The sequence below is a fragment of the Leucopleurus acutus genome (assembly GCF_964270905.1).
Source record: "Leucopleurus acutus genome assembly, chromosome: 5".
NCBI classification, from domain to species: domain Eukaryota; kingdom Metazoa; phylum Chordata; class Mammalia; order Artiodactyla; family Delphinidae; genus Leucopleurus; species Leucopleurus acutus.
The window spans coordinates 54,756,449-54,777,516 of NC_139147.1; the positions used below are offsets into that span (position 1 = coordinate 54,756,449).

Here is a 21,068-nt window from a genome sequence, read left to right on the forward strand (position 1 = left end):
AATCTCCCCTGAGAATAAAGCATGCAGGGAAGATGATATGTATCCCAGTGTTTCAGAATTAATTTAACGTTTTGCTTTGATCTTCTTTCTGGTTAGGTTTAATAAAGGGAAGTTCTCAGTCTTCATAACTACTTGCTGAGGTCTAAAAGTTAACTTACATGATTTCCTGAAAAAGGCAGCTCTGTTGTGAATTCATGATATTACACATCTTCCCTGTGAATGATCCTGAAGGGCTGGGTACTCTTGTCATGTTCATTTTTTTAAAAAAACCTTGCACTGTCTGCCTCCTCCCGCCCCTTCTCCAGCTTCTTGCGAGACTTACTAATCATAACATAATTCTCACGGAAGGATTTGAGATATACTGAAAGTACTAAGGGAAAAAATGAGGTAAAATAGTATCTGATGTTTAATTCAATGTATCATCCATTTAAAAAATGAATTTTATAGCTGTTAACAATCTCTGACAACTTGCCATTCCATAAAATGGTGATTTTTCTTTTAAAACAGATCAGTTTCCTACTCATGTACTTGATTTGGAGGGTTCAGCAAGCCCTAATAATCTTTTTTCCTCTAAATTGACAGTGCAGAGTAGATAAAATGAGTAATGGTTAAGAATTCCTCTGCTGCCGTTGGCTTCATCAGCCTTGTAGTGACCCGTGATGAATCCCTCGGAGGGGCTGGGGGGCTGGGGTGGAAGCTGTCAGGAATCATGGGACAGACCTTATTGATCTTTGCACCTTTAGTGTCCCCCACTGAGCCTAGCACCGGGGAGCCTTACGGGGAGTGTTTATGAATGAAAAGCCAGGTACTGAAAATGAATTTTACAATGAGCTGTAATTTCCTCTTTTAGAAAATAGCTTTTAGATTGCAGTTTCAAGGTACATAGTTGCTGGAGAGGAAGATGGCGAGTTTCTCCTTTAATGTCCTATATGTGAAATTTGGGGAGTTTAAAAACTTAACCGAATTGCTCGCAGATGTGCTTTGGGGCTCAAAATTTTTCAGATTTTAGGGAAAATGATGCAGTGTGTGTATCTTACAGTGTGCCATTAATTCCCCTAATATATATTCAAATTCATGGAGATTTAATAGCAAAAACATGAATAGTCACATTAAGTCAGATAAAAGTTCTGGTCAGAATTTGCAGCCAGGTAAGTTTGGATCAGATCAAGTTTGCCATCAAATGGATTTAAAAAAAAAAACAACCACCCCCCACTTATTTTTCAGAGCTTTTGTGATCTTTCAGGTTATCTTTTGGCATTTGTGGACCTATAATGTTTTGTTCATTAACCAAAACCTTCTGTAGTTCTTTAGTGAATCATCTTGTCATTTCTAATTTTAAGCAGGTAGATAGAAATTGTTGCTATTTCTTTCATTTCCCCAAGGAAAAAGAAAAGGTAAATATCTGAATAGAGTTTGGGGATGATTTACTAAGTACCGCCATATGTGCATCATCTCACTTAGACCTCACAGGATCCTCTGAGACAACTATTATCAGTTTTATTTTACAAAGACAACAGAGGAATGAGGACTGAAATGACTCATCCTAGGTGCAGAGTTAGCAAGTAGCAAAATTAAGACTCAAACTCAGGTCTTTCAATTCTAGATCCCATCCTTCTTTTACCAAATCTTGTTTTCAGAGGAAGCCTTCATGAGAAGCTGGAAAGTGAGAATTTGAGTATATACTCCTCTAGAGTTGAATGACTATATTACAAAGGCTTTTATTAATTTGAATAATTTAAGTTACTTTGGCAGAAGTGGACTTGTAAAGTTTGAAGTTTGTTTTGATTATTTTTTAAAAGGATGTAATTTAAAAGTTTAAGCTAGTTTCAAGTATAGAATAATGTCTTTTGTTTGTTCTCTCATGTTTAACTGTTTAGATGTGCCTGGCATCAGAGGGGGTGAAAATGGAAGAATCAAAGCTAATAAAAGCAAAAGAATCAGATGGCGGAAGAATCAAAGAATTGGAGAAGGGCAAGGAAGAAAGAGAAATAAAAATGGAGAAAATAGATGAAGCCAGGTTACAGAAAGAAGCAGAATTTCAAAAATCAGCTAAGGAAAATGTAAGAGATTCTAAGGAATTAAGAAATTTTGAGGAGCTGCGAATGGATGATATAATGGGTATAAAAATGGAAGCTCCCAAAGAAATTAAAAAGGAAGAATTAGAGGAAGATCAAAAGTGTAGTCACTTCCCTGATTTTTCTTACTCTGCCAGTAGCAAGATCATAATAAGCGATGTTCCCAGTAGAAAGGATCACATGTGCCATCCTCATGGAATTATGATCATTGAGGATCCCACAGCATTAAGCAAACCAGAAAAGCTAAAAAAGAAAAAGAAGAAAAACAAAATGGATCGACATGGAAATGATAAATCCACACCCAAGAAGACTTGCAAAAAGAGGCAGTCCTCGGAATCTGATATCGAGAGTGTCATGTACACCATTGAAGCTGTTGCAAAGGGAGACTGGGGCATCGAGAAGCTTGGAGAAACCCCTCGCAAGAAGGTCCGCACGTCCTCAAGTGGCAAGGGAAGCATTTTGGATGCCAAGCCACCAAAGAAGAAAGTGAAATCAAGAGAGAAGAAAATGTCAAAGGAGAAATCCTCAGACACCACCAAAGAGTCAAGACCTCAAGATTTTATCAGTATTTCTGCCAGCAAGAACATTTCTGGTGAGGTGCCAGAGGGTATAAAAGCAGAACCATTGACCCCTACGGAGGATGCATTACCACCCAGCCTATCGGGACAGGCCAAGCCTGAGGACAGTGACTGTCACAGAAAAATAGAGACTTGTGGCTCCCGGAAATCCGAGAGGTCTTGCAAAGGTGCTCTTTATAAAACCCTGGTGTCTGAGGGTATGCTCACCTCTCTGCGAGCTAATGTTGACAGAGGTAAGTGACTTCCCTAAATCTGAAAAGAACATGGAAACCTAGCAGAATTTCTCCTTTAAACGTATTGAGAAGAACCACAGTAAAGAAAAGTATAGTATCAAAATAATATTTTACATTTGTACAATTCTTTACAGTTTATAGATTATATACATTTGTCATTTTACCTACATGTTTTTAGCACCATTAAGGGGAGTTTCTATTCACTTTGTACATGGTTCTCAGAATATAAGTGTTCAAAGTTACTCCAACCTTTTTTTTTTTTACTGGTGTTGGCTGGCTTTTTGTTTTGAAGGATCAGTATTGCATGTGTAGAGCTCTTAAGTCTGGTTTTTAAAATTGATGGAAATAATATTCTGAAACAAGCAGATATGTTTGGCAGAATCTTGACCTGTAGACTCTAGAAGCAAATAACTTATCTGGCCCTCCCCACTAGGTAATCAAAACTGTAGTTGAAGTGAAGAGCTCTTTAAAACATAACAGTATCCAGAAACCAGTTAATATATATACCTTTATTCCATAGAGTGTTTCATATAAATTCATCTATTTTAAAATATAGTATCTGGCTAGGGGACTACCTGTTGCCAAGCTAAATTCCAACTATAGAGATGTGTGAAAATAGGTCTAACAAGTCCTGAATGAAGATCCTTGAGAGTACATAGTTCTCCAGGGATGTCATTCCAGTAAGTCTTGGGGAAATTAGAATTAATAGTGCATACCAGAAAAGGGCTCCCACACCTCAGGCTGATTATCTAATGGAAAAATTAGTAGTATTGATAGTCTGTCTCATGAGTCATGTAGCACCTGTTATGATGAGATTGTGGATCTCAGAGTCTGTAAGTTACTTTTTTGCATGTTCTGTTATTAAAGGTGGTCCATCAGGAATCACTCTGAGGAATCTGAAATAGTTACAAATGGCATCATGCAAATGATACCTAAGGGGTCAAGAGATCACTTGTGAAGCAACTAAGATGATTTCCCTTCCATCCCAATATACCAAGCACACTCTTTCTTTTGAATTTCCTTAGGGAAACGAAGCTCAGGAAAAGGAAACTCCTCTGATCACGAAGGGTGTTGGAATGAAGAAAGCTGGACATTTAACCAGAGTGGGACCAGTGGAAGCAAGAAGTTCAAGAAGACAAAGCCAAAGGAAGACTCTCTCCTTGGGTAAGTGTCTGTGAGCACAGTCAGACACACAGCACAGACCCCAAATGTGGTGGTATTTTCAAGGTAAACAGATCACTAACTGCTTGTTCTTGGAGTATCCAGTCAGCACCTCCTGCCATCTTAGTAAGCACATGAAGGAACACAAATCAAGTGTATCGCATGGTTCCTGCTGTTAGCATGGTTGTGTGAGTGATAGTGTCATTCATGTTTTAAGTATAGTACAAAATGTGTAGATTTTAGACTTAGGCCTGAGTTTGAATGGAGGTCCATCTTGTATTAGTGGCGTTACATTATATATGTTTTTACATTTACAATACATCTCCAGGATGCATTTCTCATCTGAAATTTATGATGGATATTATATAAGTATGTTTATACTTTGCTCATTTTACATACTGTATGTACTTCATTTAATATTTCTGAAGGTTATGTACATGTTTATAAAATAATGACAGCTGAAAATGTAGATAAAATTATGTTTCTACCTCCGACTTTGTTTTGTGTAAGCTATGTTCTAATGCTCTGAGATTAAAATATTAGATTAAGTATTCTCTTGATACAGAGAATATTCAGCAATTAATTATGTATTAAAATGCAGTATCAAGAAAGAGCATACATCAAGATAAAATCATTAAGAATTATTTCATTTTTTATGGGCTTCCCTGGTGGCGCAGTGGTTGAGAGTCCACCTGCCAATGCAGGGGACACGGGTTCATGCCCTGGTTTGGGAAGATCCCACATGCCGTGGAGTGGCTGGGCCCGTGAGCCATGGCCGCTGAGACTGCGCGTCCGGAGCCTGTGCTCCGCAACGGGAGAGGCCACAACAGTGAGAGGCCCGCGTACCACAAAAATAAATAAAAATTAAAAAAAAATTAAACAAAGGGCTTCCCTGGTGGCGCAGTGGTTGAGAATCTCCCTGCTAATGCAGGGGACATGGGTTCGAGCCCTGGTCTGGGAGGATCCCACATGCCGCGGAGCAGCTAGGCCCGTGAGCCACAACTACTGAGCCTGCGCTCTGGAGCCTGTGCTCCGCAACAAGAGAAGCCACGATAGTGAGAGGCCCGCGCACCGCGATGAAGAGTGGCCCCCGCTTGCCACAACAAGAGATAGCCCTCGCACAGAAACGAAGACCCAACACAGCAAAAATAAATTAATTAATTAATAAAACTCTAAAAAAAAAAAAAAGAATTATTTCATTTTTTATTATATAAAACAGACTCCTAATACCAATCTTAACAGAAAGCATTTTGTTAGGAGATTCAGTACTTTATATTGGTGAAGAAATCATCTGTATATTCAGTTGTACTGCTTTAAAATTCCTTTGAGATTTCTCATTAGCCCAATTTGAAAAGAATACATTGACTAGAAATAAGTACATTTTAATATATTTTCCATATTTTTTCATAAGTATATTAGAGGCATGCAAATTTTATGCATTTGGGAGTATTATACTTGGTTTATCCATAAATATTTGCATTTCTTTTTGTGGGATAGTGTACTTTTTCAACTGGACGTTACAGTGCTTTAAGGTCTGGTTAATCTTAAGGCCCTCATCATACAGTGGGAGGGTGGAAATTATTTCTTGTGATGATGATTCCTCAATATTATATATATCGAGATGATATATTTATAATTTTATATATTTTGTTTCTAATGTTTTTAAAAGTCCAAAGTAGTTCAAATTAGTTTTGCTGACATTATGCTTAAAGAATGACATGAAAATCCTCACATTTGTCATTGTCAAATACGAAAGTATTTGCATGATTTTCTTAAAAAGTGACAATTGAGCATCAGGACCAGTGCTCTATATCTCCTGGAACTACCAGTGCCCTGTGGGTCTGCAAACTGAGAAGGAAGCAGGTCTTGTTGCAAACAATATGAAGGCCAGGGGAATTAAGCAGGCATGAAGGCTCCCCAGCAGAAAGTTCTCTGGTGCTTCCATTCAAAACTGCTGAAGCTATGAGAGAGAGATTTTTACCAGTCTTCTTTGAGGAAGAAGAAAAGTGAAACAATCTTTTGAAAATCTGTTCCTGAAAAGAGATTGGGATGTGGGGTATTTTTTTGTTTTGTTTTAATCATTTCTAAGGAAGCCACATGTATTTAACTTGGAGTGTGGTTTTCTGCAGGCTAAATCGGTGATAAAACTCTGATCTTTCCTCTTCTCCCTTCTATACAAATTGGCCTATCAAAATCAGACTATCTGGGTTTGCTTTGTTTGGAACATGCCAACATAGTTCATGAGCAGTGAAAAATGCCAGATCCTGTCAGTCTTCTCTGAGATTTCTAAATGAGCATTTTAAACCTTTTTATTGCAGAAAGTGTGCTCCCTGTTTAGTTAACTATAACCAAAGAAAATTCACTCAGTATTGGCAGTTCTACTTTTATAGACTTCTCCACGAAAAACATAGGTAATTATTCTAGTTGAAAAAAGAAAGGACCTAAGGAGTTACAGCTTGCATTTTCATATTTTTCTTTTGGTTATCCAGAGTATCTGAAAAATTTACGACTTATAGATAGCTTTCTGACAGCATCTGATTAGTATCAGATAGTATCTGATTTTCCATTAGTATAAATACTTATTAACTGAAATGAGAAAAGACAGTTTTATTAAGGGAGGAACATCACTCCCACCCACCACCCTTCACTGCTTTGTTAGAACTTAGTAGTGGCCTTTTTCAGTTGGCCATTCTGATGGTCATCTGACTGTCTTATCTCTGCTCCCAATTCCTGTACATTTCTCCAAAACTGAGAATAGTCTTAAGTGGACACACCTCAAGGACATCCCTCAGGTAGCAGCCTAACACGTTAACTTCTTGTAAGTTGATACTCAAAGCTGCTCTCTTCTCAGTACGCTTTCCATTTTCCATCTACCAAGCACAGCACTTCTACAGCTTCTCCCATCTGTTTGGGTTGCATCTTAGCTAATAAGTCTCACTATAAATGAAAGCCAGCAGCTAGCCTAGGATCCAGCAGGCATACTGCCATTGCTGTGAGGGGGACTTAGAGACAGTCAAAAGCAACCCAAGGATTTCCCAACTTTGCTGGTGGCTTGCTGGTGGCATTTATGAAGTCATTTGTGGTTTGCGTTAAGGCAATGTTGCCTCTCTGCCAGTTGTGTTCTTTGAAAATTGGCTTTACTTTTTTCATTGAGTATCTTGTCCTCATCCTGGTCAACTGCCCAGAATTTTTTTCTAATATTCAGAATATTTGTTTGCATTTTCTTTGTGTGTGTATATTTTAATCACGTACTAGTCAATAATTTTTTTAAATTAAGCTTACAAAATTACCAATATACCATACTGTCAGTAAGCTTGCATACACACACACACACACACACACACACACACACACACACACACACGAGAATCTTTAGAATGAGAAACTTGTCTGGATGGAATATGCTTTGTACTGAACTTAATGAAAAATTCCCACGCCAATGGAAAGAACAGCAAATTCTCCACTTTAAGAAATATTCTGCTATTTTTATATAATGTTTCTACTTTTCTAAGGTAATAACCTGTTGTATGAGTTTATGAAGAAAATTGTGTTGGTAAATCTCAAGCATTTCTGAAAAGATGTTTTTTGTCCTTGCACAGAATTTATTAATAATGCCCTAATTCTTAGGGACCCCATTTTCAAATGGAATATCTTTAAATATATCTTAGATCATTTTCTGTTTAAATATTTACATCATGTGCTGATTGGTTCTATCCCCTCCCCTCTTTTATTAGCTCAGCAAAGCTGGATGAAGAATTTGAAAAGAAATTCAACAGCCTCCCTCAGTATAGTCCTGTTACATTTGACCGGAAATGTGTACCTGTCCCAAGAAAAAAGAAGAAGACTGGAAATATGTCCTCAGAACCGACTAAAACCAGCAAAGGTTAGATGTGTGCTGTACTTTCCTGCAGTGTGGTCAGAATCTAACTGAAGCCTCTTCTCAGCGTCTGCAGCTCCCTTTAGATAATGTAACTGGGTTTACAGTTGAAGCAGCGAGTTGGAATTTCAGGTTGCTTTCCAAGATTATCTTGGTTCCTGCCTTACTTCTCTCTCTCTTCTTTCCTTCCTAAGTCTCTTCAGCCTTTGTCCTTTGGCATCTCAGCCTATACATTTGCCCATAAGTGTGTAGCTCTTTTGAAAGTGTTATACATGGTCTTCGACCTCCTGCTCTCCAGAATTCAGATTGGGAATGTTGAGCTTCTCTTGAGCAGAAACTGCTGGCTGAGCCTAATTCTTCTGTTCCCTGTGTGTCTGCAACAGGTTGGACTCTGGGGTAGTGAAATCCTTCCATTCACCTAATAGGGAGACTCTATTCTTTACTGGCAGTGTGAATCAAATGAAAATAAAACTCCCTGTAATACTCCGGCAATATAATTTTTATTGGTTTCGTTAAATTTAGAAAAATGCTTTGTTTTCAAGAATATCAGATTCTCCTCTGTGTATATCAAGGAAGCTTTTTAAATTATCAGTTTGACTTGGGTGAATCTCAGCACTCATTAGGGGCAACACTGTAGTTCCTAGAGGGGTTTTATTTATTTATTTATTTTTGCGGTACGCAGGCCTCTCACTGTTGTGGCCTCTCCCGTTGCGGAGCACAGGCTCCGGACGCGCAGGCTCAGCGGCCATGGCTCACGGGTCCAGCTGCTCCGCGGCATGTGGGATCTTCCCGGACCAGGGCACGAACCCGTGTCCCCTGCATCGGCAGGCGGACTCTCAACCACTGCGCCACCAGGGAAGCCCCTTAGAGGGGTTTTAAAGAGTGGGGGGTGCCTTTTCAGTGGTCTCAACACCTGGGACCACCATTACATTTGTGGTGCAGGGGCTGGGGTTCTAAACATCCAAACCCACCCAGGACATTAAAGTACAATGAAGAATTGTCCTACCCTAAATGACAGTATTGCTCCCAGTGAGAAACTCGTCTTCTGATTTTACTTTAGGTCTAAAGGTTGATGGGCAAATATACCTCTAGTTTTCCATACAGATGTGAAAGACTTCTTTTGGTGCTCTCCTATAAGGGTAGTGAATGGAGAGATGAAGAACTAGTGTGGCCAAGGTTTTGTTATTTCCAGAATTGAATTCTGAGCAGGATTTGGTAGATTTCTCATAATTACCCTGTAAAAGAGGCTACCTGTTGCTTGCTTTATGGCAAATCAGATTAATTCTTTTGTGTGTGTTTTTTAGTTGGATAGATGGATAGATGATGACATATATCTTTACATAAATCTTGCCCAAATCTAGCAATCATGGATAATGATCAGAGATAAATGTTAATGAGGATATATAATTTCATGGATTTGGGGAAGTATATAAGGTATATATATCTAGGGAAAAATTATGTCTGAAGAAACGTAAACCTTTTTCCCTCAAGACCTAAAACCCCCATTGTACACTGGAATTGAAACAACTGAGGAGACCTGTATCTCAGGATGAATCTGAAAGGTTGAAAAATATTCTCCCTTCATGATTAAAAGCAGGGAAGAATGTAAAAGTGATTTTAGAATTAGCTTGGCTTTCCGCTGTGGTTAATAAAAACAAGTCTAGTGAATAAAGAACTAAAAAAGAAACGTTGCATCACCAAGTCTGCTCATCTGGGAAAATAAAATAGGGTTGTTCTGAGATCTCCCTAGATACATAGGAAAGAAATAAAGCAGCTTGTTGACAGGTAGGTAGCTGAGCACTGTAATAGATTGCCAAATGAAATGACAGTCCTTGTGCCCTAGAGATATTTAGGAATAGGTAAAGTAGTCCATGAGCCCAAAGATGCCAGGTATCATCAGCCCCATAATTCTTGGATTTAAAGTTGCTGATAAATACCTGACAGGCTAATAAAATGGAACTTAACTGATTGCTGTACAGGATGGATTCTCTTCCTCCACTCCTTGCAGTTGGAGACATTCATTTTAGAGCTCTGAAGTTGGCCAAATTATCCTTCAGGGATAGTAACAGTAGATTTATCTTTGTAAAGCTATAAAACCCTGAAGTTAGAATGTATTTTCACGAGACCTGCTCTTGGGTCTTGGTTGTCTGTTATATGTTTTTCCTCTCCCAGCTGAGATTAACAGTATTTCTTTTGCTATGAAATAGCTTTTTGGAGTTTTGGATTATACTTTATACAATATCACCTTAACTCTTCCTCTCAAGCCACAAAGTCCCTGGTTCTTATACAGGATATCAGTAATTACATAGGTAGGAGGTCTGTCAAGGCTTTAGATTTTGCTCTGCATTCCGACTTGTGGAGCAAAATGTGATTAAAATAAAGCAGAAATTAAATAATATATTCTCTATTTAGCAAACTAAAGAAATAGTATTTGTGGCTGATTGTAATTTGGCATTAGCAGCGCCAGTGTACTATCCTACAAGTTATTAATGAAATTATCATACCAGCTGTGCTGTAATTGCCTGATCTTTAGAGGATAGAGGAGATTGTTTTCTTGGAGTCTAGACCCTTTGCATCTTTACATAATGAATCGTTCAAAGCAAACATTGTGAGTGAGATCATTAGTTCTTTAGTAAAGGAGCGAGTATTCATAGGAAACCCCATTTTTTCTCCCACAGTTTGCCATTTGTCTGTATTTTAGTTTCTCCTATATTTGTTATTCAACACTTATTACAATTTTTCCCTGCCTTATACTAGGTACTTTTTTAGCTCCTCCAGGTTATATGTATAGAATTTTTATGAAATGTAATTTCTAGAGGAAAATGATTTATATAGTTACATATCTCAAAATCATAGCACCTGCTTGGGCTTAACAATTCTGTTTTTCCAGTGGTCTTCTTATTTATATCTGTATTTCTAAGCAGTCTTCCCCTTTTCCATCGTCCCCTCCACTATCTCTGCCCTGTCCCTTATGTCTATGTAATAGGTCTTGTCAGAAACTTTACAATAAAAAGGGATGAAAATAATTGTCACCTTCCTCCAAGGAGACTCAGACTACATTATAGTAGGCTTAGTATATAGATGATTTAGGAATAGAATTTCCCTTTGCTTCTAAGAACAAATTATCCAGGATATTATAATCCATCTAACTCACAATGCAGGTCAGCCGAAGCAGCCCATTCCTATAGTGTTTTCTGGTTTCTCTCCCACAGTTACTTATATATATTCAAATGAAAGCTTTGAATTATAAATCTAAATTTAATTGTAACTTCTTAAGAGGTTTGTTTTGACACATTATTTTAAGTGTGTATTTACTCTTAATGTATGAAGCACTTTTTACAAAAGTTTCAGAAGTCGGACTGCTCTGTAAAATAGTAATTTTCAAGCAAAGTAGGGTCATGGAGAAAAAGTTAATTGAGTTCAATTTAGAGTGTTTAAATTATGCCTGAGCTTGACCCTTGACTTAATTTCTCCTCCCTTATTTCTTTATCTTTTCACATTGCTTTTTGCCCATTAACAAACATACTGTTGGTCGTTCTCATTTTTTTTTCCAATTCACACTTACACTGCAAGATTGAAATTTCAAATGGTTAAGAATTTGAGATTTTTAAAAATCACAGTGGAATAAAAGAAGCAGGTTTACAAAATAAAAGACTGAGGACAGGAACTCCTGTTTGGGTTTGAGCCAACCTGAAGATACTTTCTGTGCTCAAGAGCTGAAATGTGATGAAAGCCAGGCCATCCTTTCCTATCAGGAAGTGATAGCTTCCAGGTTGGGCAGAACTCTGTTTTTCGCCATGTAACTGAGAGTCTTCACTGCCACCAGACATTTTCTTGAACATGGTGACAGCACATTTGCATGTATAAAAGGTATACCTAGTATAATCCTGAGTGTTTTTTTTAAACAAGGCATGTATGTCTAGCCCACTAAGGTGGCCCCTTCCCCTCAGTGAATCCTAACTTGATTGTGGCTGGTTACTTGAACTTACTCCAGTCCACAGATTCATATGCCAAGCAGCTGGGAGCACTTTGGTATAAATTATTTTTTTTAATAAATTTATTTATTTTATTTATTTATTTTTGACTGTGTTGGGTCTTTGTTGCTGCGCATGGGCTTTCTCTAGTTGCAGTGAACAGGAGCTACTCTTCATTGCGGTGCACGGGCTTCTCATTGCGGTGGCTTCTCTTGCTGCAGACCACGGGCTCTAGAGCACAGGCTCAGTAGTTGTGGCGCACGGGCTTAGTTGCTCCCTGGCATGTGGAATCTTCCCGAATCAGAGCTCGAACCCATGTCCTCTGCATTGGCAGGCAGATTCTTAACCACTAGGCCACCAGGGAAGCTCTGCTATAAATTATTGCAAAGGAATTTGTTGTTTCACTGGTCATTCATCACTTATGTGTTCATTACAGAAATGACAGCCTAGTCTTAGAATAAACCTTCTTCCCTTTTTATAGCTTAAAAACGTGAAACTATAGAAACTGGACATTAAGCCACCACCATTCTAGTTATGCCGAACACTTGTTTCCTGTAATAGTTCTCCAGAGTAAGGTTCACTTAATTCACCTTACTTGCTGACCTTGAAAAGTTTTCATACCATGCTAATACTGAAATGGCTCCTATGTCACTACACTTCTCAGCCAAAACATGTCCATTTTTCAGCAAACCATGAACAACATTAATGTTTTGGAAAAGTTATTGTTAATGTCTCTATGGCACCCTTCTTACCCTCTCAGATTGTGGTTTGTCTCTGCTATTTTCTACCCAGCTGTGAAGCTGGGGTGCCAAAGAGTTTGATACCTTCAAAACACAGGTCATCCAGCCCCAAAATGTACGTGGAGTCCTAAGCTAGTTTATATGCCAGCAACAGGTGATTTTGTCATAAGGAAGTGGAAGCCGATACAGTCTTTAAAGAAATTTGGTAGGAAGATGAGATGAGATGAGATGGCATGGAAACATGAGATGGTGTTTTAGTGAAAGACAGTTGCCAGTTCTTTGCTTTCTGAATGATTCCTTCTAAAACTCTCTTCTCTGCTTTTGACTTCCTACCTTTTCCCTCCATGGACATATTTCTATGTTAATAGAATAATTAACTATGGAAAAATTCCTGGTAGGCAGGAATCAAATTGTTCACTTCTTGACTCTAAAACTACTGCTTTTCAGTGAATACCATCATATCTTATCTATTACTCCTTCAAGTTTGTCACTTTCTTTTTTATCTGAACTTGTCATTTGCTTAGATTTGTTTTATAGTTACAGTTTGGGGATGGCTAGCAGCAAGGAGTTTTAAAAATATAAGTTTACAGGAGCTCTTCTATGTACTAAACCACCCTGGATGTTCTTTTTTTATGTTAAAATTGGCAAGCTCTATATTTAGTTTTGTCCTTAAATTATACTTTTTAGATTTGTCTGAGTATGGTTTGGTCTGAAAATATGTATTCTATTCTTCTTTCTTAACCCATTCCATACATCAAATCAGTTTGCTTCTGTGAACCACTTCCTTATCCCATTGTCCTCATACACAGTGATGAACATAGAAATCATTCTCCCTGTGAGGCAATAGCTTATTGTTATTAAATTATTTTCCTATGGGTAAATCACTAGGATCCTTATGGTCCTGAGAAGTCTCAGAATTGTTTTTATGCTTTCTTCTTCTTTTGTTTTCTGTGATTACCCATGTGTCTGTCATTCATGTGCACTGGCCTGCAGTTTCCTAGATTGTATAAAATACATATGAGTAATTGCAAATGGACTATAGGGAATACCTATAATATTAGTGTAGATTGTATACATGATATATTTTCTTTGTATTTGTTAAATTTATTTTCTTTCCCTTTTTGCTCACTCCCCCCCTCACCTCCCCAAAAAAACAAATAAGAAATGTTTTCTGTTTCCATTTCAGATCACCACCACCCAATTCAGAAGTATTTGCTATTGGTTATTTAGGATGACTTGGTGTAGTCATCAAAAAACACTTGTACACCTTTATGTTATCAGTAATAATAGCAAAAACTGTCATTTCTTGAGCTCTTTATTGATGCCATCAGTGTTTTAAGAGCTTTATTTATTTGTGCATGCAACAGTATTGTTGAAAATCAGTCATGTGTTAAGCACCACTCTAGGCATGTAGAATATATCTGTGAATGAAAACAGAACCCTGCTGCCAAGGAGGTTACATTTTAGTGGGACTACCAGGAATAAACAAGCCTAAACAATAAGAAAAGTATATAATGTATCAGAAGGTGAGCAATGATATGGAAAAAAGAATAGTTTTGATAGAACAAGAAGGCCAAATATCAACAAAGAAGGAGAAGACTTGAACACTATACAACAGCTAGACCTAACAGATATATATAGAATGCTCCACCCAACAATAGCATCATATACATTTTTCTCAGGTGGACATGGAACAGTCTCCAGAATACACAGTATGCTGGGACATTTAACAAACCAGTAAATTTAAAAGGATTGAAATAATTCAAATTATGTTTTCTGACCACAGTGGAATGAAATTAAAAATGAACAGCAGGAAAAAATTTAGAAAACTCGAAAATATGTGGAAATTAAGCAACACACTCTAAATAACCAATAAGTCAAAGAAGAAATCAATAGGGAAATATGAAAATACTTTGAGATGAATAAAATGAAAACACAGCATACTAAAATTTGTAGGATACAGCCAGAGCATTGCTTAGAGGGGAATTTATAGGTGTAAATGCATATATTAAGGAAGAAGAAAGATCTCAAATCAATAACATAACCTGTCTTGAGACACTGTTAGAAGAACAAACTAAACCTAAAGGAAGTAGAAGAAAAGAAATAATAAAGATTAGAGAGGAGATTAATGAAATGAAATTAATTAAAGAATAGGAAAACAATAGAGAATATCATTAAAACCAAAAGCTAATTCTTTGAAAAGAACAACAAATTTGATAAATGTTTAGCTAGACTGACCAAGGAAAAAAGAAGACTCAAATCATTAGAATCAGAAATGAAATAGGGGCCATTACTACCGACCTTACAAAACTGGAAAGGATTATAAAGGAATACTATGAACAGTTATATGCCGGTAAATTAGATAACCTACATGAAACAGACAATTACTAGAAAGACACAAACTACCTAAACTGACTTAAGAAGAAGTAGACAATCTGAAAAGACCTATAGCTAGTGTAAAGATTGAATTTAGTAATCAAAAGAGTACCAGACCCAGATGGCTTCACCACTGAATTCTTCCAAACACTTGAAGAATTAATACCAGTTTTTCATAAGCTTGTCCATAACATTGGAAGAGGAGGGAACACTTCCCAAATCATTCTATGAGGCCAGTATTATACTAATGTCAAAACTAGACAAACACATCACAAAAAAGAAAAATTGCAGACCACTATCTCTAACAGATATGGACACAGAAATCCTTAACAAAATACTAACAAAGTGAATTGATATAAGAAGAATTATATACCGTGACTAATTGGTATTTTACCCCAGGAATGCAGGGTTGGTTTAACATCCAAAAATCAGTTGATGTAATTTACCATATCAGTAAAACAACAACAAAGAAAAATCCACAGGATCATCTCAATAGAAATGACGTAGAAATAGACGTAGAAAATAGACGGAGAAAATAGACGGAGAAAATGTAGAAAAAGCATTTGACAAAATTCAGCACCTTTTCATGATTCACATCCAACAAACTCAGAAATAAAAGGGAACTTATTAAACCTGATAAAAGACACCAAAAAAAAAAAAGAAACCTCACAACTAGCATTATGCTTAATGGTGAAAGATTTGTTGCTTTCCCCCTAAGATAGGGAATAAAGACAAGGACGTTCACTCTCACCATTTCTATCCAACATTATAGTGGAGGTTCTAGCCAGGGCAGTCTGGGATAGGGAGAATACAGATGTCGGGAGGGGTGATAGCTAAAGAATATGGGATTTATTTTTGAGGTGGTAAAAATGTTCTAAAATTGATGGTGGCTGCAAATATTTGTGAATATAAAAACCATTTTATTGTATACTTTAGATAGGAGCACAGATAGTTTACCTCTGGCAGGAAGTCAGGGCATGTGGATGCAGACACTGGCAGCAGGAGCAGCTTATAGAGCTTCTTTTTTTTTTGTTTTGTTTTTTTTTTTTTTTTTTTTTTTTGCGGTACAAGTGCCTCTCACTGTTGTGGCCTCTCCCATTGCGGAGCACAGGCTCCGGACGCGCAGACTCAGCGGCCATGGCTCACGGGCCCAGCTGCTCCGCGGCATGTGGGATCCTCCCAGACCGGGGCACGAACCCGTGTCCCCTGCGTCGGCAGGCGGACTCTCAACCACTGCGCCACCAGGGAAGCCCTAGAGCTTCTAATTTTTTAATTCTCCCTTCAGCCCTGTGACTTGGGCACTATTATTATCCCCATTTACACACGAGGAAACAGAAGTTATGGAAAATGTCAGTTTCACATAGGAATATCAGTCAAGTGTAGAAAGCAACCTGCTTTTTGGAGGTCAGTGCTGTTGCTGGCCTTTCTGATGGGTGACTGAAAAATCCCAATTCTCTTTTCTTTATGTGAGAAAACTAAGATACAGTCTGAGACTTCTCCCCACTCCCCTACCCCCGCCACCCTCCAAAAAAAAGTTTTGGCAAATATTTTTCTATTTTTAAATCACTTTTTTTCCTCCTAGAATATCCTCAGAATAGGCTAGAAAGCTGTCGGGCCAACCCAAAAGTTGTCCTCAAACTGCTGTCCTTGTGAAAATCAGTTTCTTAGGAGAGATGAAATGCCAGTGCCATCCTTTCCTTCGTGGTATTTAGGAATCTAAAGTAAAACCTTTTCTTTATTACAGACTACATCTACTCTGCTGTTACTGGTTGTGGTCTGTCTCTAGTCACTAAATCTGCAGTTTCTGCTGAGGGAGTCCCAGCCCTAATGGAGACTTCTGTCCAATATATTTCTAAGGAAAATCTCACTGGTTTTTCAGTAAGTCTAGGGAAGGACGCTAAGCACGAGTTAGATGAGAAAAGATGCAAGATGACATTTCTTGTGAATCAGTTTGCTTATTCCACAAGCTGGGGGAGGGTGTAATTGTTTAGAAACACAGTATTTTTTAATGAAACATTGTGAATTTAAATATATTTATATTAATATTGTCTGTAGGTCCTTTCCAGTCTCAGAAAAAGAACTTATTCCACAAAATTGTCAGCAAATATAAGCACAAAAAGGAGAAGCCTAATGTTCCGGAAAAAGGTATTGGTGCCTTCCATCCTCCATTAAGATTTCTTGGCCACGTCCATTGTGAATTCATCTTTGAATGATGCTTCACTGCACCGCCTTTGCCTCTACCTCCCCTTTGCTTGCTTCAATGTCATCCGCTCCTGACGCAGGCACATTCATTGTTTCTAGATTCTGCAGCTAATTGCAAAGAGAGATCTTCTTCACTTGGATTCCTACTGAAATCCCATGTTTGTCTCTATTTTCAGAGTTCCATATGAATCCTGAAATTGCTTCTTTTTATTTGTATTTGGTGCATTTTCTAATTTAGTCTTCTTGAGCTCTTCTCCACTTATTTTCTTTGACTATTCTTGTTTTTTTCATGTTTGGCAGCCTTCATAGCAGGACCACATTTTCCTGCCTCCTGAAATCTTACCAGTTTTGTATGCGTATGAAAGTCCCACAGTTGCTATACTTTCTCTGACACTTGAGGATTCTTGTCCAGGAGGATTCCACTCCTACATCGTAACCTATCTATCTTCTTTTTTTCTATTTATATACTTTGTCAGACTCTTCCCACCTCCTTCAGTCACATAACTGTTATTTCCAGAGGGCACTAGAAATATACGCACTCAACCCTCCCTTTACTCTGAGCATCTGTCTCGTTGTTATGATCTGGATAGGCCCTTGAACCTCTTCAGGGCTCATCTGAAGATTTGTCTCTTCTCACAGGTCAGACTCCTATTCTTCTTTCACACAGAAGATAAATCCCATCTGGTTCAGTATAGCCACGTGTCCTGGAAGTCAGGCTTTTTCTCTAGCATCTCCTGCATGTTAGTGTCATGACTGCCATGAGCCTGATGCCCATTTGCATCCTACTTGCATGGCCAGATGTGGAGCCTTTCGTGTTTCTGGAATGAGGCTTTAAATGCAGCTGTCTTCCATGTGTAGACATACGTGCCTCTGTGTTCCTGTGTGTAACCTTTTGCTTAATTTGGGTTTTATTTTCACCTCCACTTTAGCCTCTTAGTTTTGTTTTGTATGTTAATATTTATTCTCTGCTTCCAGTGGAGAGAGATCACTCTTTAGGTAAAATGTCAGCTTTTATCCTTACCTTTCAACCAGTCTTCAGGTTATCTTGATTAAAGTCATAGAAATTATCCAACAACATATTTTTAAAAAGGCAAATTTGTTTACTTTTAATGCATTTCCTATATGGCCTAATTATTTTAGCTGGCAAATGCAGTTTTGAGACTTAAGTAGTTGAAGTAAAATTCTGCTTCATTTGTGTGATAATGCTTTTTATTGAAGTGGTTTTGTGTATTGTCTTATTTTTATAGTGTATGTGTCTATACTAGGGGTAGAGTTTCACTTTCCTTTTCTGTTGTTTTTTTAGGAAGTGGGGATAAATGGTCAAACAAGCAACTCTTCTTGGATGCCATTCACCCTACAGAAGGTAAAAGAAGCAACATTCATTGTATCATTTCAGGTAGTCTGTGCTGGAAATGGCATAAGTTTTGTAGGTTTAAACTGGCATAATTTATATAGGTTTAACCAACGGCATTAGACCTGAGTGTTCATAATTGGGTTATTTTTAATTTTCAAATCAAAACTGATAGATTTTTGATCCTACTAAGGGTCAGGCTGTGTGTCCTTTGGAGTTTAATTTGTGAAAGGGGGATTTGTAAGCTTTAAACCACAATAACCAGAAATTAGAGGTTTTCATAATTGAAAACTATTCAGTATTGCGGCTCACTTTGCAGGCGGGTGCTCATGGGGAGTCAGGGCAGCATGGGGCTCTCCTGGTTTGCTGGACGTGAGTGCCCTGCAGACATGGTTCCTGACCTGAACTTCCTTCCTAGCCCACCTCCCACTTCCTCTAACTGTGATCAAATGGAATGTCCCCGAGGCTTATTGTAGCCAAAGAAAAATCCCATATTGACTGGTATGATGTTATAGGTACAGATTTTATTTCAAAAGTTCCCACAGTCGTATTTATTTGTGACTTTAATTCTTCTTAAATATTGAACCCTTAGGTGAATGTTGATTTCGTGGTGGTAAGGAGCCATCCTTCCATTCTTCCCACTGATGCTCTCTTTTCCGTTTAGATATTTTAGAAGAGCTGAACATTTTTGTAGTGCTTAATGAGGAGTCACTTCATTTGAAAACTAGAAGGGACCGTAGTGATCGTCGTTTGATTTATTACCCCTTTGGTTTACTTATGGGGAACTTGATGAACAAGTCCATTCTCTTGATTTCCAAATGTACCCTCATTTCTTTGTTAAAAGGAGAAAAAAATTAAAATGCACATGTGGCCTAAGTCATTTATAAAAAAAAATACTCATGTTTTAAAGATATTTGTGAAAAATATTCAAATTTGAGTTCATTATAAACCTGAACTGCTGTTGTTTGGTAGGCACAGTTCACATGAGCTGCATGTCTGCTTTTGTGTCGTTTTGCTTTTATAGAAAATGCCAGCAGTACATCTCTTTTCTGGCTTGTTACTTCACATTTACAACCTCTGTGGAGTATCATTTCTGCACTTTGCTGGCAAAACAAAATATGAATTGTTGTGCTGCTCTCAGCATTAAATCCTAACATCCCCAAATTGACATACATTCACACTTGTGTATTTTAAAAATAAACGTAAGGCACTGATGAACTATCAGAGGAATCTAAAAGAGGCATTTAAGACAATGTTACTCTTTTCTTAAAATGATACTATTCTAAATATTTTGGTTTTAAACAATGAAAACCCTACTTCATATAAAAGGAGGTATCATAGCATGTGCCAGGGTGGTATAAAGAGCGAAGTAAGTAGGAATTAGGCGACCTGGGTGCTAGTCTCAGATCTGCCACTAATTAGCAGTTTTCAATAGGACAGACCATTTAACCTTACTAGGATTCACTGTCCACATTTGTACTCTGTTGTAAGATATGTGTGTTTAGGGGTGGAGTGAATGAGAAGGCATAGTAATACATGATCTATACATTTCATTTCCCTTCTAACACCTGATGATTTTATTACTGTGATATCTTGAGTGGGTGGTGTGATACTAAAAATACCATATTCTGAAGCCCTAATTTTCTGCCCTTTGGAGGTCAGAAAAGCAAATCAATTTTGAGTCTTCTAGGCAGTCCAAAGGGTTTAGTTGGAAATATTTATTATTGTTGATGTTTAATTATATTTACTATTAATGTATATGGAACAAAACTGTGGAGAACATGCACTGAAAATTGCATGTCCTTTAGTGTAGATGCAAATTCATTTTACATGGCCAGAAAAAAAGGAATCAATTTGAGGGTTGGAAGTTAACCAGTAACTTAAAGTGACTTTTTTCGTTATTTATTTTTATAACATCCCCTACATTTACTTGTTCAGGTGGTGACTACGTGCTTTGTAAATTATCTAGGCCCTTTACTCCATCCTCTTTCTTACCTATGTCCGTATCATTGCTTATTAAAACTTTACCTTGGATATTATAAATATATAAGGACAGAAAAATGCAACCATAATCAGGACAGTTAGCATGTGTAGGCTATCCTGGGCAAAGGTTAGACAGGAGTTGTTTGTAGCTGATGTCTATAAATGAAATATTGACAACTGAGGCTTCACAGCTGTTAGCCGCTCCTGGCTTCTGTTAAAGTGGATGATTTAAAGTTCACTATCCTTTTTTTACACCACCCTGAGTATAATTGGCTTTGAATTTTTTTTCCCCAAGATATTAGAAATTTTCAGGTGTTTAGTAATCACATCTGAGGTTTAAATGCTATGCTTATAATCTATTTTAAGAATTCTCCCCATGCTTTTAAAATTCAAAATCGCTAAACCACTTCTTGAAATTTTTGCAGATCAAAAAAAACAGATTGCCTATAGGCTAGAATTAAAGTTTTCAGATTAACCAAGATGACCTCCCTCTGCCACTGTGTTTATCTTTCCACCAA

The 21,068-nt window shown here is 37.6% G+C and overlaps 1 protein-coding gene across 6 annotated transcripts in view; it reads left to right on the top strand.

Annotated features, from left to right (window-relative positions):
- BBX (BBX high mobility group box domain containing) overlaps positions 1-21,068 on the top strand; it is a 282,354-nt gene that overhangs the window by 242,964 nt on the left and 18,322 nt on the right. For 5 of the 6 annotated variants that reach the window (XM_082839829.1, XM_082839833.1, XM_082839830.1 and 2 more), the window contains 5 exons: positions 1,878-2,886; positions 3,912-4,050; positions 7,782-7,930; positions 17,070-17,159; positions 18,520-18,579. In XM_082839829.1, the coding sequence (XP_082695955.1) occupies positions 1,878-2,886; positions 3,912-4,050; positions 7,782-7,930; positions 17,070-17,159; positions 18,520-18,579 (1,447 nt within the window). The remainder of the gene's footprint in view (positions 1-1,877; positions 2,887-3,911; positions 4,051-7,781; positions 7,931-17,069; positions 17,160-18,519; positions 18,580-21,068) is intronic. The other variant, XM_082839834.1, reaches the window with a different exon arrangement.